At 49.7% G+C, this 18,072-nt stretch overlaps 1 protein-coding gene across 2 annotated transcripts in view; it reads right to left on the bottom strand.

Moving 5' to 3' along the window:
• Nucleotides 1-17,741, bottom strand: part of NHS (NHS actin remodeling regulator) — a 588,432-nt gene extending 570,691 nt beyond the window's left edge. The window contains exon 1 of one of the 2 annotated variants that reach the window (XM_069636816.1): nt 16,375-17,741. In XM_069636816.1, the coding sequence (XP_069492917.1) occupies nt 16,375-16,681 (307 nt within the window). In that variant the 5' untranslated portion in view covers nt 16,682-17,741. The remainder of the gene's footprint in view (nt 1-16,374) is intronic. The other variant, XM_069636817.1, reaches the window with a different exon arrangement.
• Nucleotides 17,742-18,072: the final 331 nt, after the last annotated feature.

The raw sequence follows: 18,072 nt of genomic DNA, 5'->3' as shown, positions 1-18,072 counted from the left end.
ATGTTATGCCTTGCGATTGTGGCTTCTTGATTGCCTGTGCTCACTAGTCTACTTTACGCCTTATGCTACAAACGCACGGAATAGCTGATTGCATGCTGCAGGTGAACATCAGCCATTGCTCCCTCTCCTGCACATACTAAGGGCCTGATTCATGGAATTTTTTGCACCGTGCAAAGTGACTTTTCACTGGTGAAAAGTGACTTTGCACTGCCAACAAACACCCTGATTCATGGAACAGTGCAACGTGTATTTTTGATGTGCAAAGCCACTTTGCACCGTGCAAAAAATTCAAAGAATCAGGACCTTAGACTATCTGAACTCTGCATATCTCCCCAGCTCTACAGATAAGGGGTGTATCGGACACCTTTACTCCCTTAAAATAGGTAAATACCCCCAAAAAATTAAAATGGGGAGTAAAAATACTCCCACCAAGAAAATAGGAACAGGACACATAGAAGTCTGTCCCCCTGCTTTCATCCACACAGCTCGATGTACCAGTAGTTCATGCAGTACCACAGGAAGAAACTCATATTAGTTCTGCCTGATTGGAAGAAGCAAACATGTATTTTAATGTAAATGAATAACTAGGTGCAAAGAAATAATTATTACAAAAAAAATGCACTTTCCAGCTAAAACATATTTTTACCCGCTTATAAAATACTCCCATTGGAAATTGCCCTTACATTTTTACTCCCTAAAAATTAATTTTACTCTCAACTTTAAAAAAGGGGGAGTAAAACACTGCCACCTCCACATCCTATCTGAAGCACTGCCTCTCCCACCAGCTTATCACCCACTGACCTCCAGCAACCCAGACCCCACCATCGCTCCCAGGGCAGACACCCGTAAGAAGTAAACTGACCAGGCTGCACACAGCTGGGGCTCCAGTCTGGATACACATATCCCAACTTCCCCAAAGAGCAACATTCCACAACACAGCCTATTTCGTTCTGATCTGCATGTGCCAACACAACCGCAAAGCACTCAGCACTGCTCCCTGTGTGCCGCCTAGTAACTAAAGCCACCCCATTTGCATGCAACTCCCAACGTTCGCTATATAAAACCCACTACTGAGCGCCTGGAGACCGCCCCAGTTGGTGGTAACAGTGCGCGGTATATGTCAACATAACATAACTACATAACACAATGTTACAAGCATTAATACGCCCAATCGAACGACTGCAAATCGGTTCCCACCAAAGAAATCAACACCAGCAGTTACCTTGCGGCGGCCTGGCACTGTAACATGTGCTACAAGAAATAACCTCCCAAATTGCTGCACGAAATTATTGTTATTATTATTTGGTTGTTTGATAGTTTGTATAGTAGTCTCAACTAAATGGCTAGAGGCCAACGCGGTCAAGAGGAACAATCACATTGGCTAGTTTATGGTCACTGTTGTAGGTTAAAAATGTACACAAAGACATCTCTTTCACAAAAAGAGGCCGACAGAAGAGGGTGACAAGAAAATCACTTTCCTCACAAGTCTAGATGGACATGTCATGGAACAAACTCTTCATAATGACCTTTTTTGACACCAAGGTGCCAGGCTCTTTACATTTTACTGAACTAGCCTGACCACTCCATTTCCGTACCTTCTTTTAACACCATTCACCTTTATGCACAATCTATTCTTGCAAACGCCCCTCTTGACTCAGGCGTGGAAGTCACAGAATAGTTTGACCTGGGGCAGGATTGCCTGAACACACTCTCGAGCCCCTCACGCATCCACCATTGCGTACTAACTTACAATCATCCAAATCATTCTTTGGAAACACAGTCCAATTATCACAACACTTGCCTTTCAGCCTCCTACTTTTGCACAACTATGGTACACCTAGGAGGATAGACATTGCACTCGTGGCAGGGTTGGACATTGAGGGGAGCTGGGAGCTATTGAGCTCCTGCTTGTAGCCTCGTAGAGCCTGGTTAGCTTGACACCAACAGCTATCAGGAGCTACATTTGGCTCCCCGGGCCAACTGATGCAGAACAAACACACCTATGTGAATTTAACAATATCATTTGGGACAATCCATAAATAAAAATGAGCCCACGCCTATAAGACTTTTAAAGAATATGGGTTCATAAATAATGAACAAAATGATACATTTGTTTATCTTGTGTGAAAGTGAGATTTGCGGAACTCCATGGTCTAGCTCCTCGTTCTCTAGTGGTAGCTTCTGGTCACTCGTTAATGCTGGATACCCAGGCGCGGCCTTTAGCTCTTGCTTATTCAAACTTAATTTCGATCCCTGCATGGTATCACAAAACATGCTATCCCCACACCTCCCTCCCCACCAATGTGTGTAGCATCTATTTCCCACTTTCCCATCCTCTCATCTTCCCCTCACTCATTTTCTTTCCTCCAGAAGACTAACGCCTGCGTACCCCTGGCGGGGGCACAGTACACCGCTCCACAGACAGGCACCTGAAACTGTTACAATGGCGATTTGTTGCAGCATTAAAGCCTATTAATATAACAATGACATAACCCATGGAACTGCGCTGCCTAGCAAAGGGAGCATTGAGGGGCAGCGTTGTACTAGGTGCGGCAGGAACAAAAGGAAGCATTACGCTTAAGAGAATCAAAGCCAATGGGAGAGCGTAGGTGGGGAAAAAGAACGGGCGGGGAGGGTGACAGAAGGGTCAGGCTGTAATTATTGAGGTTTCCGACAAAAATAGGGAACACAACCACAACAAAAATAAAGCAAATCGCTTGGGGACGGCTAAAGATATGTTGGGGCTCTAGGGGGGCCCCCCCTTGCCTATAGTTGGAAAATGAGTCCGGGGCCCCTGTGGAGTACAAAGATTATAATGGAGAGATAAAGGAATGAGGGAGGGGGTGAGTAGCTGCAGATTATCTTGGAACCGTTTTATTGGCCTCTGCACAGAACAAGTAAAGGCAGCCAATGGGGAGCTCAAATATTCAATGTCCAATGAAAAGCCATTAAGCTATCCTTGTCAGCAAAGTGCTAATGTAGTGCTCGGGTGGGTGAGGTGCATTTAGAAACCAGGTGCTCTGAATTCTCAATTAAATGTAATCAATGGGGCACATGTAATTCCCAAAACCCACTGCTACTGGAATCGCACCACTGTGGGTTTTTCCTCATTTGTGGTTTCTCACCGTGTCACCGGCATTGTACGTGGTCACCACAAGCCCCTCTTTGACAGCACATTTCCTTCAAGCCCCCAACTTCCCATTCCCGCCTCTGCACCGGCCCTCATCCTTCACCAGAAGCCATCAGAACCCAAGCCCTTGCTTCCCGCCTTTGAAGCAGGCAGCGATTGACCCTTGCACGTGACCTCCTCCCAGGGGTCGTGTTCTGTTTGAAGTGAACCCCTGCAGAATTCTGCCACCTCATTCCTCACACGTTTCCAACTCCGTGCACACACGTGTACAATCTTGCCCGGGACCACGAGGAGGGGTAGGGGAGGGAAGAGGGCAAGAGTGACTGGCTTAAGCAAGTAGAGCAGGGATACAGCGGCACAACCTCTCGATAGCAGGGAGCTGGTCCTTTTTATGTTCTAATAAAAAAAGTAGTTACATAGTGCCTGCTGAAAAGGAGTTTCAGCTTCGAAGCGCTGTAACAGGTGGTGCGGTCTTCCCACTTTCATTCTGAGGGCAAAGTGTACTTTTGCAGAGCAAAGCCACTTTGCAACGCTCTGTGAATTAGGCCCGGTTCAACGAGTTTGTTGGCAGTGCAAAGCCAATTTTCACTGCGCTAATCATTCCATGAATTAGGCCCCGAGTGTTAACACTTATATAGCTCCTGTGCCTGATGAGTCATGTCAAGGCGCAGAATTCATTTTGGAAGGGTCTTGTTATATCAAGGGAACCATGCAGGAGAGTGCCACAGACCTTTCTACCATTGACTACAGGTGGAGGCCCCCAGGGCCTCAGGAGAGAGTTATGTTTTTCTACTGGGGTTTATCCGACACACGTTGCCATTTGCCTGGCCTTTTGTGGGTCTGATGGTAAGGGGGGTTGCTGTGGGGGTTAGTGGAAGAGAGGCTAGATGCAAGATAACTTTACTGCTGTGTTAGGGTGACCAGATTTAAAAAGTTAAAAACCGGGATATAGCAACTATCATAACGTAGTAGGGACATCTGTGTGCTTGGGAAATGCTTAATGTGTCCTGTGCACTTCAATTGCGAAAGACAATTTGAATGAAATGTGTACATTTCACTACTGCATATGTTTACTTCCTGTGACATCATTTCCCAGTGATTCCAACAGAGTCCCCCCACTTTTTATTTTAGGACTGGAGCCTTAGGCAGGCACAGGGCACGAACATAAAACTAGGGCAGTGAGCTGGCGTTCAAGTGATGCTGCGAAATAGCCTACATATAAAACATATTCTTTGGTTTATCACTGGGATGTTCATTTGTTGGTACACAGCCACTGATGGAACTGCAAAGGTTTGTGTTCTGCTGCACTTGCAGCTGGGACATTGCAAACAGTCCACCTCCCCAAAACCGGGGCTCCATTTCGGGACGCCTGGTCACCCTTTCTGATGGAGAATGTTCTCCTTCCGCAAGCGGCTGGAGTGGATTTGAGGATCATACGAAGATGGTAACCTCCAGATCTCATGGGGGCAGAGTACGCTCTGCAGGAGTCGAAACTGTGACTGCAAGCTGCACCCGGATTTTAGCGCCTAGTTCGCCTTTCTGGCCAGCTTGAACAAGTTCTCTTTACGCATGTTTGGAAACGCACCCGCTTCAAGGCACAAACAAGCCAGTCATTGCGCTTTGTAAGCACCCCGTTTCGGCGTTAAAGGAGCCATTTGGTACTAGGACTGGGGTTGAAATGAAGATTAAATAAGCAGGAGCTAAAAGCAGCTCCTCGGTAGCCGGCATTAACCAGTGAGTAGGAGCTGCCATTGGGGAACCAGGGGCTAGTACATAGCATTCTGCAAATCTAATTACACCAGAAGATGCAAACTTAACATTTTGCTTATTTTTGATGACCCCTTATGCTTTAAATGTCATATAGATGTGTCCCAATGCATCTTTACAGATTATCCCATACGCAGAAAGTTAAATACACATAGGTGTGTTTGTTTGGCATCAGCTGGCCTGGCGAGCCAAAAGTGCCTGGTCGTTCGTTGTTGGTGCCAAGCTAACCAGGTTCTTTGAGGCCTGAAGCAGGAGCTAAATAGCTCCCAGCTCCCTTCCATTTCGAAGCCCGCTAGGAGCAGGTATTCCATGTTGTAAGTAGTCATTTACCGGTGCAAATACCAATTCCCGTTTGTAAGCAGCATTCTAGCAATATAAGGAGCCAATGGGCGCTGGGAGTAGCCATTCAGCATTGTAAGCTGAAACTATGCATTCGATGTACCCAGTCAGCATTCAAAGAAGTTGCTCAGAATTGTAAGTAGCCATTCTGCCTTGTAAGTGGGTATTCAGAGTTTGAAGTAGGCAATCCGAACTGAAGGTAGACACTGAGCATTGTGAGGAGCCATTGCACACTGTTAGTGGCCATAGGGCTTTTGATATGGTTACTGAACACTGTGAGAGGCCATGTGGTACTGTACATAGCCGCAGAGTGTTGCAAGTACCGGCTCTGTGGCGTAGACTCCCATAAAGCTGGACTGCATTAAATGAGACCATTTAATCTCGAGATCTTTGGGCCCACGCCCGAAATAGACAAAGGAGCATTGTCTGGTGACCGACAATGTAAGGAAATGTATGTGGGCTATAATGTACTCCATCTGTTTTGGTTTGTTTTTACTTTTCGTTAACGCCTGCAATTGCTGTTTCCTGAGTTGGCTCCTGTGGTTGCGTTCTCTCCTTTTTGCTGTTTTCTTTTCATTATCTGTCTTGTAGCACTTGGGTTATATTTCCCCTTTCATTTGGCCAGAACCCACACTCCGGGGTCTCCGACACGGTTGCTGTGATCCACTGCACCGGTGCCTGCTGTCCGGAAGCCGCGTAGCTGCAGGTGTGTCTGCACCGGATATTTCTGACTGCAATTTGATGCATTGATATTCTATTTCTCAGCTTTGGGTCTAAACTAGATTATTGTAATGCCCTTTTAGCAGGCACCTAAGCAAAAAATCTAAATAGACTCCAAGTCATACAAAATAAGGCCCTTAGAGCAGCATTAAACATTCCTAAAAGAGACCACATCGCACAGGCCAGGCGAGCTGCTCACTGGCTCCCTGTTAAGGAATGGATCGCCTTCAAGATGCTCACCATAACGCACAAGTGCTTAACACTCACAGCATCGCCCTACCTATCAGAGGCAATTGTCAGAGCCACCTCCTCCCGTCCCAAAATAACCTGCCATGCCAACCAATTGTGCATCCCTCTCCTCAAAAGGGCCAAAACGGGGGGATTGGCTTCCTCCACATGGCACCCAAATTATGGAATGCCCTACCCAACAGACTCAGAGCAGAGACTTCCCTCCCAGCCTTCCCAAAAGTGCTAAAAACGACACTCTTCAACTAACACAGCCTACTTTCCTCCTTCTCTCTCATGCCCCCTGCCTTTTCCTCCCCTTCCCTCTTGTATTCATTATGTAACTAAGAATGTATTGTGTAACTAAGCATGCTGTCTTGTAATAGCGCCATGATGCGTACGGCTGCTGCGCGCTTTATAAATGTTAATAAATAAATGAATAAATAATAAATACATTTCTCACTCAAGCACAATTTACCAAAGCGGCTGGAGTTTCTGCTACATTGTAGAACTGTGGAAATCACAAGCTGTGGGGGGGACTATTGTCCCACTAAGTAAATTGTGCTTTGTGAGTTTCTCCACTCACTCACTCACTTCCAGGGCTAAAGCATCTGATTCACTAGGTAAATTACACTATGTGAGTTTCTCCACTCAGTTCCTCACCCACTCACTTCCAGGGCATAATGTATCTGATTCACTAGGTAAAGTACACTATGTGAGTTTCTGCTCTCGCTCGCTCGCTCACTCACTTCCAGGGCTAAAGCATCTGATTTACTGAGTAAATTGCGCTATGTGAGTTTCTCCACTCGCTCACACACTCATTCACTCACTTCCAGGGCTAAAGCATCTGATTCACTAGGAAAATTGAGTTTCTCCACTCACTCTCTAACTTCCAGCACATAGTGTATCTGATTCACTAAGTAAATTATGCTATCTGAGTTTCTCCACTCACTCACTCACTCACTCACTCACTCACTCACTCACTCACTTCCAGGGCTAAAGCATCTGATTCACTAGGTAAATTGCACTATGTGAGTTTCTCTGCTCACTTCCTCACCCACTCACTCACTCACTCACTCACTCACATCCAGGGCTAAAGCATCTGATTCACTAGGTAAATTACACTATGTGAGTTTCTCTGCTCACTTCTTCACTCACTCACTCACTCACTCACTCACTCACTCACTCACTCACTCACTCACTCACTCACTCACTCACTCACTTCCAGGGCTAAAGCATCTGATTCACTAGGTAAATTACACTATGTGAGTTTCTCTGCTCACTTCTTCACTCACTCACTCACTCACTCACTCACTTCCAGGGCTAAAGCATCTGATTCACTAGGTAAATTACACTATGTGAGTTTCTCTGCTCACTTCCTCACTCACTCACTTCCAGGGCTAAAGCATCTGATTCACTAGGTAAATTACACTATGTGAGTTTCTCTGCTCACTTCCTCACCCACTCACTCACTCACTCACTTCCAGGGCTAAAGTATCTGATTCACTAGGTAAATTACACTATGTGAGTTTCTCTGCTCACTTCCTCACTTACTCACTCACTTCCAGGGCTACAGCATCTGATTCACTAGGTAAATTACACTATGTGAGTTTCTCTGCTCACTTCCTCACCCACTCACTCACTCACTCACTCACTTCCAGGGCTAAAGCATCTGATTCATTAGGTAAATTACACTATGTGAGTTTCTCTGCTCACTTCCTCACCCACTCACTCACTCACTTCCAGGGCTAAAGCATCTGATTCACTAGGTAAATTACACTATGTGAGTTTCTCTGCTCACTTCCTCACCCACTCACTCACTCACTTCCAGGGCTAAAGCATCTGATTCATTAGGTAAATTACACTATGTGAGTTTCTCTGCTGACTTCCTCACCCACTCACTCACTCACTTCCAGGGCTAAAGCATCTGATTCATTAGGTAAATTACACTATGTGAGTTTATCTGCTGACTTCCTCACCCACTCACTCACTTCCAGGGCTAAAGCATCTGACTCACTGGGTAAATTACACTATGTGAGTTTCTCTGCTCACTTCCTCACTCACTCACTTCCAGGGCTAAAGCATCTGATTCACTAGGTAAATTACACTATGTGAGTTTCTCTGCTCACTTCCTCACCCACTCACTCACTCACTCACTCACTCACTCACTCACTCACTCACTCACTCACTCACTCACTTCCAGGGCTAAAGCATCTGATTCACTAGGTAAATTACACTATGTGAGTTTCTCTGCTCACTTCCTCACCCACTCACTCACTCACTTCCAGGGCTAAAGCATCTGATTCACTAGGTAAATTACACTATGTGAGTTTCTCTGCTCACTTCCTCACCCACTCACTCACTCACTTCCAGGGCTAAAGCATCTGATTCATTAGGTAAATTACACTATGTGAGTTTCTCTGCTGACTTCCTCACCCACTCACTCACTCACTTCCAGGGCTAAAGCATCTGATTCATTAGGTAAATTACACTATGTGAGTTTATCTGCTGACTTCCTCACCCACTCACTCACTTCCAGGGCTAAAGCATCTGACTCACTGGGTAAATTACACTATGTGAGTTTCTCTGCTCACTTCCTCACTCACTCACTTCCAGGGCTAAAGCATCTGATTCACTAGGTAAATTACACTATGTGAGTTTCTCTGCTCACTTCCTCACCCACTCACTCACTCACTCACTTCCAGGGCTAAAGCATCTGATTCACTAGGTAAATTACACTATGTGAGTTTCTCTGCTCACTTCCTCACTTACTCACTCACTTCCAGGGCTACAGCATCTGATTCACTAGGTAAATTACACTATGTTAGTTTCTCTGCTCACTTCCTCACCCACTCACTCACTCACTTCCAGGGCTAAAGCATCTGATTCATTAGGTAAATTACACTATGTGAGTTTCTCTGCTCACTTCCTCACCCACTCACTCACTCACTTCCAGGGCTAAAGCATCTGATTCACTAGGTAAATTACACTATGTGAGTTTCTCTGCTCACTTCCTCACCCACTCACTCACTCACTCACTTCCAGGGCTAAAGCATCTGATTCATTAGGTAAATTACACTATGTGAGTTTCTCTGCTGACTTCCTCACCCACTCACTCACTCACTTCCAGGGCTAAAGCATCTGATTCATTAGGTAAATTACACTATGTGAGTTTATCTGCTGACTTCCTCACCCACTCACTCACTCACTTCCAGGGCTAAAGCATCTGATTCACTAGGTAAATTACACTATGTGAGTTTCTCTGCTCACTTCCTCACTTACTCACTCACTTCCAGGGCTACAGCATCTGATTCACTAGGTAAATTACACTATGTGAGTTTCTCTGCTCACTTCCTCACCCACTCACTCACTCACTTCCAGGGCTAAAGCATCTGATTCATTAGGTAAATTACACTATGTGAGTTTCTCTGCTCACTTCCTCACCCACTCACTCACTCACTCACTCACTTCCAGGGCTAAAGCATCTGATTCATTAGGTAAATTACACTATGTGAGTTTCTCTGCTGACTTCCTCACCCACTCACTCACTCACTTCCAGGGCTAAAGCATCTGATTCATTAGGTAAATTACACTATGTGAGTTTCTCTGCTGACTTCCTCACCCACTCACTCACTCACTTCCAGGGCTAAAGCATCTGATTCATTAGGTAAATTACACTATGTGAGTTTCTCTGCTCACTTCCTCACCCACTCACTCACTTCCAGGGCTAAAGCATCTGATTCATTAGGTAAATTACACTATGTGAGTTTCTCTGCTGACTTCCTCACCCACTCACTCACTTCCAGGGCTAAAGCATCTGATTCACTAGGTAAATTACACTATGTGAGTTTCTCTGCTCACTTCCTCACCCACTCACTCACTCACTTCCAGGGCTAAAGCATCTGATTCATTAGGTAAATTACACTATGTGAGTTTCTCTGCTCACTTCCTCACCCACTCACTCACTCACTTCCAGGGCTAAAGCATCTGATTCACTAGGTAAATTACACTATGTGAGTTTCTCTGCTCACTTCCTCACCCACTCACTCACTCACTTCCAGGGCTAAAGCATCAGATTCATTAGGTAAATTACACTATGTGAGTTTCTCTGCTGACTTCCTCACCCACTCACTCACTCACTTCCAGGGCTAAAGCATCTGACTCACTGGGTAAGAAAGCGTGTTGACGGTGACACGTGCTCTTGATATTTTGTCAATTAAATAAAAGGATCTATGAAGAAGAATTGAGATGACACGTGGAGTTTCTTTTGGAGGCGTGCAGCATTAAACATGCATATATGATACATATAAGTGTCATGTAACTTTAACCCCACGCGCGCGCACACACATACACACATTTGTAATAGATATCATATAATGCTAAATATGAGAGAGCACAATAACGTGCATTCTTCATATAGGAAGTGCATATATTGCGACAATACATTGGTATAAATGTAACAATAAATAACGACACAATGCAAAAATGCTATTTAGTAACATTCTGGCTAAAGCGGTAATTCGGTCACACAACGTGCAATGCATTCGCGGCGTGCTCGTTGCTACAGTAGCTTTCTGGGAACACGTCCGTGTCAATGTTTCAGGGCATGTTTCCTCCGGGTACAGACAAGTTACAGTTTGCTGGAACAATGCACTTTTGACCCGCGCTGCCCCTGCGCCCCCTCCAGCCAGGCCGCTGTGGGGGGACGGGCCTGGAGCGCGCATTGTTCTGCGATCCCGTCCGGGCGCGGAGCGGAGGGCACTGGGCCCCCGTTCACGCTCCTTCAGTTCGGCCCCGAGGCGGGGAGGCGGAAGGAAGCCGGCGGGAAGACCGGCTCTGCGCCAGGCGATAGTGCAGCCTGGGAGGGCGTGCTCCTAGACTGTGGCGGCCGCCACGTTCCGGGCTTCTTCCGAGGGCAGAGTGGGGGGTTTCTAATCCAGAAAATGCGCAATTCTTGTAGGCCTACTGAAAGCTGGGTGAAAAGATAGTTCAGCGGGTGAAGCGCGTGCGGCTTGGTTCTGTGCAAGCACACATTGGAAACCCGTTGGGATTTATGACACGCCCTTGTAGTATTTGGAGATTAACACAAAAAGGGAGTGCAATTGCATAGAGTCATAAAACCTATTTTTCAGAACCAGGAGACACATTTCGGTGTAAGGCATGAATGGTCGTTATCATACATGTTCTTGGGAGTAAGTAACCGGTCTCTCAGTGGCAAGGAGCCGCTCTCCCCATCGACTAAAAAAACGTTGCCTTGTGTTCGGGCACCAAATCCATTTTGACTTCCCAAAATCAGGATGCATGCATGTCCCCTCATCCGGGCAGATCCCCCAGACTCACAGCCACAGTAAGGCCCTCTGGAGAAAGCAGGCAGCACACAGGAGCTTTGCACCCTAGCCTCATACTCTGTGATGAAATCAGCAACGAATTAAATGAAAACATTCTTGCTATTTGGCATCTCTTGTATTACTGTCTCCCACCTAAATGACCCCTTCTCCCATGCAAGTCAATGGATAAATACAACCCCCTCTCGTTATTTCCAAAATTCCCTCTTGAGCACCCTCAAAGGTTAGCGTGTATTCAAAGCAAAGCTGAATCATCCACCCTCTTGTCTGATGCTGCAGAAAGAAGTGATCATGTGGCTTCCACTTGATTGCCAAGGGTAGTGAAGAAGCAGGCGTAGCGAAGATGCAGGCGTAGCGAAGATGCAGGCGTAGCGAAGATTCAGGCATAGCAAAGATTCAGGCGTAGCAAATATTCAGGCATAGCAAAGATTCAGGCGTATCACATCAAAGATTCAGTCGTAGCAAAGAGTCCTGTCTAGCAAAGATTCAAGCCTAGCAACGATTTGGGTGTAGCAAAAATTGAAGCATAGCAACGATTCGGCCTAGCGAAGATTCCGGTGTAGAGAGGATTCAGGAACAGCAAAGATTCAGGGAAAGCGAAGATTCAGGCCTAGCAAAGATTCAGGCGTAGCGAAGATTCAGGTGTAGCAGATATGCAGGCGTAGCTAAGATTCAGGCGCAACGAAGATTCGGGCATAGCAAAGATTCAGGCGTAGCAAAGATTCAGGCGCAACGAAGATTCAGGCATAGCAAAGATTCAGGCGTAGCGAAGATTTAGGCGTAGCAAAGATTCAGGCGTAGCAAAGATTCAGGCGTAGCAAAGATTCAGGCATAGCAAAGATTCAGGCATAGCAAAGATTCAGGCATAGCAAAGATTCAGGCGTATTACAGCAAAGATTCAGGCGTAGCAAAGATTCAGGCGTATCACAGCAAAGATTCAGGCATAGCAAAGAGTCCAGCCTAGCAAAGATTCAAGCCTAGCAAAGATTTGGGCGTAGCAAAGATTCAAGCCTAGCAACGATTCAGGCCTTGTGAAGATTCAGGTGTAGAGAGGATTCACGAACAGCAAAGATTCAGGTAAAGCGAAGATTCAGGCATAGCAAAGATTCAGGCGTAGCGAAGATTCAGGCATAGCAAAGATTCAAGCATAGCAAAGATTCAGGAGTATCACAGCAAAGATTCAGGCATAGCAAAGAGTCCGGCCTAGCAAAGATTCAAGCCTAGCAAAGATTTCGGCGTAGCAAAGATTCAAGCCTAGCAACGATTGAGCCTAGCGAAGATTCAGGTGTAGAGAGGATTCAGGAACAGCAAAGATTCAGGCATAGCAAAGATTCAGGCATAGCAAAGATTCAGGAGTAGTAAAGATTCAGGAGTAGCAAAGATTCAGGCATAGAAAAGATTCAGGAGTAGCAAAGATTCAGGCGTAGCAAAGATTCAGGCGTAGCAAAGATTCAGGCGTAGCAAAGATTCAGGCATAGCAAAGATTCAGGCATAGCAAAGATTCAGGAGTAGCAAAGATTCGGGCGATGCAAGATTCAGGAGTAGCAAAGATTCAGGCATAGCAAAGATTCAGACATAGCAAAGATTCAGACATAGCAAAGATTCAGGAGTAGCAAAGATTCAGGCGTACCAAAGATTAAGGCGTATCACAGCAAAGATTCAGGCATAGCAAATAGTCCGGCCTAGCAAAGATTCAAGCCTAGGAAAGATTCAGGCCTAGTGAAGACTCAGGGCACAAAGCTAGTTTCGTCCAAGTGGATGTCCCTGTGGCCCTCAAAGAACTGCCACGTGTGTTGCAGCTGCATAGCACCCATCGCACAGCATTAGAGGCTTCATGGCATGACAGGGCCTGCCGGGCGCCCACCCACTGGCGGGACATCTCAGATCCGTGTCCATTACAGTTTGCAAGTTGTGAGTTTCCTGTCCGGCCCTCTCGATATACGTGGTTCGGAGATTTCTAGCATTAAGTGGAGCGAGTAAACGCTCCCAGAGACAAACTGATGCGGACTGAACTACCTGTCTGTATGTCCCTCCCAGATAGATAAGTTAGAGGCTGAAAATACTGTAAAAAACAAAAAGAAGGGCTTACTTTCATCCCAGCATAGCTCTACTCACTTTATGTAACTTGGTAGCATAAGCTGCTTGTGAATCGCACATAACTCTGAAATATCAGCAACAGCCGCATTAACCCACTATGCTACTTCTCTAATTGTTCTATTCTGTGAGTACTGAGATGTGTAAAGCCATCTACTCCAGGTGGGTGGTCGCTCAGGCAGGTTTTGGGTGGGAGGTGGGGTGCCAGGCAACCCCAAGATCTGCATGGCAGGGATTAGTCCACAATCACGCAAAGCATCACACACGTACACCGCGCACCGCCAAGCCCCGCAGGCGTCAGCCCCTGATCACATCTCCAGAAAGATTTGCAAGGCTGCGGGCGGCAGCGGTGAAGATCAAAGACTAGGTGCGTGCATTGCCACCGAGGCCATGGATATGACAGGCGTGGCCTGAGAAGACCACCCCCTCCCCCCCAAATTCCACTGGCTGTCACTCCATCGCCGGAGCTGCGGACAGGCGCCGGGGAGCTCCCCATTCACGGCTCAGCAACACTGACATCATCCACGCGCTGGCGTGGCCGAGCGCGTGCACGGAGACGCACGCAAACGCCCAAGTGCAAGCGCACGGCCGCACATCGGCACACACACACGCGCAACAGTGGGACGCCGGCAGACATACACATCCACGCTCTAACGCACAGTGTGACATCGGACGCCACACAACCAGGCACACATACACGCGCAACCCCATGCAGTCAAACACACATACCATTGCAACCAGACGCCGGACGCAAAGACACACGCAGTCACACCCACAGGACACAGAGGCGCAACCTCCCGCGGACAGACATACTAATAGCCACGCGCAGAGACACTACCAAGCGCACCAACATCACACCCACACCAGAAATACCACACCACCGAGACACACTAACGTACATACACACACAAACTCTCATAACCGAACTTAGGCCTGGACAAACAGGTACATACCCAAACGCTGGATTACATATGGATATGTACAACCACGTACACAGGCACACATACGCTATCAGCGGACACACAATATATACACGCGCACAGGCACCCACCCTCCAAAGCAGGCTTCGATATCGCATGACAAAATGCAGCAACAATAGGCTAGATCTTTCAACGCATTCCCTGTTCGGGTGGCTGTCCCTTCAGACACGAGGAGCATCGCAGAGCGGAGCGGGGTTGCACGCGTGGTGCCCAGCCATCTCACACAGTGCCCCCGGCTCACCGCGAAAAGCACCGTCCCCTGGCCCCCCCTTACGGGAGCCAAGGCCCGTGCCTTGCACGGAGCCGGCCGCACACACCCCGGCAGGCCCCACGCTTTGGGGAAAGCACCCCCATATACACAAATGCCCCACGCCGCCCAGGGCACAGGTAAGCAACAACCACAACCAGGCCGCCTCGATGACCACAGCGTCATATTATGAACACAGTCCCCTCGAGATCGGTGGGGTCGCTGCGGGCCCTGCCACAACTGCCCCCCCTCCTACCCCCAGGTAGGGTTCTGATACCGGGGCACCTGCTCGGCACTCTCATTGATAAACCAGCATGCCCACGCCCCCCAAAGTCTCCTCACACGCCCACCCTGGGCATTGCCCTGTTCCTTTCTGATGCACAGGTGGGCCAAGCCACGGTGCAGAGTGGCCCTCTCAGACTGGTGGGCCAAGGGTTGCTGCTAGGCACACAGTGACGTGTGTGTGGGTGATCGGTGTGCGTGTGTAGCTGGCGATCTGCGCGCGTGAAGCACTTCACCGGGTCTGATGCAAGTGTCAGCTTGGTGCGATGTGTGTGTCTTGCTAGTGTGGAAAGTCACCTGTGTGAAACTGACTGCGAGTAAAGCGGAGGCTATTGGTTGCTGAGACACGCGTGAAGCGTAATGGGTGGCGGGCCAGATATGTGTGCGACAAGATAGAGGGTGTGCACACTTGGCGGTGTGATTACATGGGTGTTGCCCGCAGGATGGTGAGCGCGCGTGAAAACAAATTAATGCTATGCACTTGCCCGTGTGTGCACGGGTGACTGCTATGCCCAATACACTGAGTGTGGGAAGGGAGTGGGAAAGAAGGGTGCAGAGTGTGTTGTCTGCGAGGGGGGCCATGGTGTGGGGTAGTGTGTGGAGGGGTCTTCAGGGCAGACACCACAGCCAGTGTCAGCAGACAGGTCACTGCAGTGTGATCGCACATATTGTGTGCACTGTTGAGTGAAGGCAGCACGGGTATACGCTGTGTCTTTTGGAAAATTAGTGCCCAGAACGTGTGAGTGCAAGCGGGTGCACTCACAGTGCACTGCGAGCATTGCAACTGTGCCTGTACACCGCACACGCGTGAGCAGGGTGTACACAAACAGACGTGGTCGCGGGCAATGTGTAGGCCATGTGTGCAGATCTAGGGGTGCGGATGGGTTTATGAAGACGTGGGCACGGTAGTAGCGAGAAGAGTGTGCCCAGCCGGTGCGGGTATAACCACCTGTGTGCAGTGATTGTGAGCCAGATGGTGTGCGCCTAGCGGGTGCACGACAGGGAAGAGCATGGCGTGTGTGCACAGGCGTACGGGTACGGGTGTCATGGTGTGCACAGTGGTGCAGACGGGTGCATATGGGCGAGGGCACTGTGGGGGGCAGATTGAGTGGGAAGCACTAGCACAGGTGTGGGAAGAGGGAGTGAGGCGAGTGCACCAGCCTGATTTGGTCGTGATTCACGCACGGTCTCGTGCAGCGCAGACACAGGTCCCCGGGAGGTACAAGACATTTCTGCGGTACTCACGCACGGGCTCCAGCTTGGGGTCCAGGCCGCCCACCGTCCGCTGCACGCCGCCAATCCTGCCCTGCAGGGCGCTGACCCTCCGGCCAGCCTGCTGGATGTCGGCCTCCAGCTCCTGGAAGAGGGAGGCGGCGTGCCGGGCCAGCGCCGAGAGCTGCCGCAGGACGCGGGACAGCGCTACGTTGCTCAGGGCGCAAAGCTCCAGCACCGGCCCGGCGCCCTCGGCGTCGGCCGCCTCCTCCGGGGACCCCACCGGGCCGGCGTAGCGGCACAGCCACTGCGGCTCCACGATCCTCTTGGCGAAAGGCATCCTTGCGGCGGCCGCGGGGGCTCAGCGCGCCCGGAGAGCGCCCTCCGCGGCGCGGCGCATCCGCGGTCACAGGCGCGCGGGGGGGGGATTCAGGGGGGTGCTCCGGGGCCGCTCCCGCAGTCAGTGCCCGCCCGCAGTGGCCCTCCGTCCGACCGTGCTCATCCCCATGCTCGGCCAGCTCCCTCCGCCGCTCTGCACAGGCGGCAGCTCACAGGAGGCGGCAGAGCGGGCACCGCCCCCTCAGCAGAGCTCAGCGCCCTCAGCAACAGCGGCCGCCTGTGCCCTCCTCCTCCCGCACTCCTCGCTCAGTCTGCAGCCCGCGCCTCGGGAGCTCCTCGGCCCTGCCCGGGCCCCGGCAGCAGCCCGCTATCCCCTGTCGCGGACCTCGCGCCCTCCTCGGCAGCCTCCGCCCTGCGAAGGCCGGCTACGCCGCTCGTCCTCCGCGGCAGCCTCCTTCCTCCCGCAGGTACGGCGGGATCCCCGGCAGCCTCCGCCTCAGGCACACCCCGTCCACCTCTCCTTAGGAAGCAGCCGCATCTCTCCTCCAATTCAGCGGATCGCTTTCCAGTCTCCGCAGAAAAAACAAACAAAAAAACAGCCTCTTTTTTTTTGCAGCAGTGTCAAATCCCCCCTCGGTTTATCTATAGCCCGATTTTCTCCTATAGCCGCAACACACTCCTGTTTACACGGGCCCTCGCACCCTTCTCCTGTTCATCATCAGCCCAAGTAATATCCTTCCGTCCATCGCCGAATCCGGCACTGCCCTACTGCTCCCTGACGTCCAGCTCTTGCTTTACGGTCATGTCCTCGCCCCGCTGTTCACCATCAGCCCCTGCACCCCTCGCCTGTTCGCCAGTGGCAGCCACAAAATCCTTCTGTTCTGCGGCCGCGTCTTTTGCTGCAGCTGTCTGCGCCACGGGAAGCTCTTTCTGGCGACCCTGTCCCTCCTGCTCAATCGCAGCAGGCCGCCTTTCTCCGGGGTCTCCTGTGCCCTTCCCTGGTCCTCCTTCGCTGCACGGCTGCTGTCCCCGGCAGAAGGTACATGGACGCTGGGGTGGAGGCAAAACCAGGTGACTGGAGTTTGAGACGGTCCGACAAAAAAGTGCAAGGGCACACTGCCAGCTGAGGGGTTGGGGGTAGGGTAAGGATGTGCCATGTTTTAGGGAAAAGACATCGATGCGCCCCTTCTGCCACAAGAGGCCGCTGTTAGGCCCGGCAGCAGTCACATGGCAACGGTCCTGGACTGGAGCTGTGCAGGTGTAATGCCGAGGGCGGCATCCTTGCTGTCTGTGGCCGACCCACCGGCATGGCTCCTCAGAGCAGGCGAAACGGGGAGCCAGTGCAATACCTCACCTGTACACCGTTTTTTCACAACTTTGTCAGATGTACAC

Source organism: Ambystoma mexicanum, chromosome 7p (genome assembly GCF_040938575.1).
Source record: "Ambystoma mexicanum isolate Mex_15411 chromosome 7p, UKY_AmexF1_1, whole genome shotgun sequence".
Taxonomy (NCBI): Eukaryota; Metazoa; Chordata; class Amphibia; order Caudata; family Ambystomatidae; genus Ambystoma; species Ambystoma mexicanum.
Note: the sequence above shows the minus strand (reverse complement) of the source record. Positions and strands in the feature narration are given on the sequence as shown.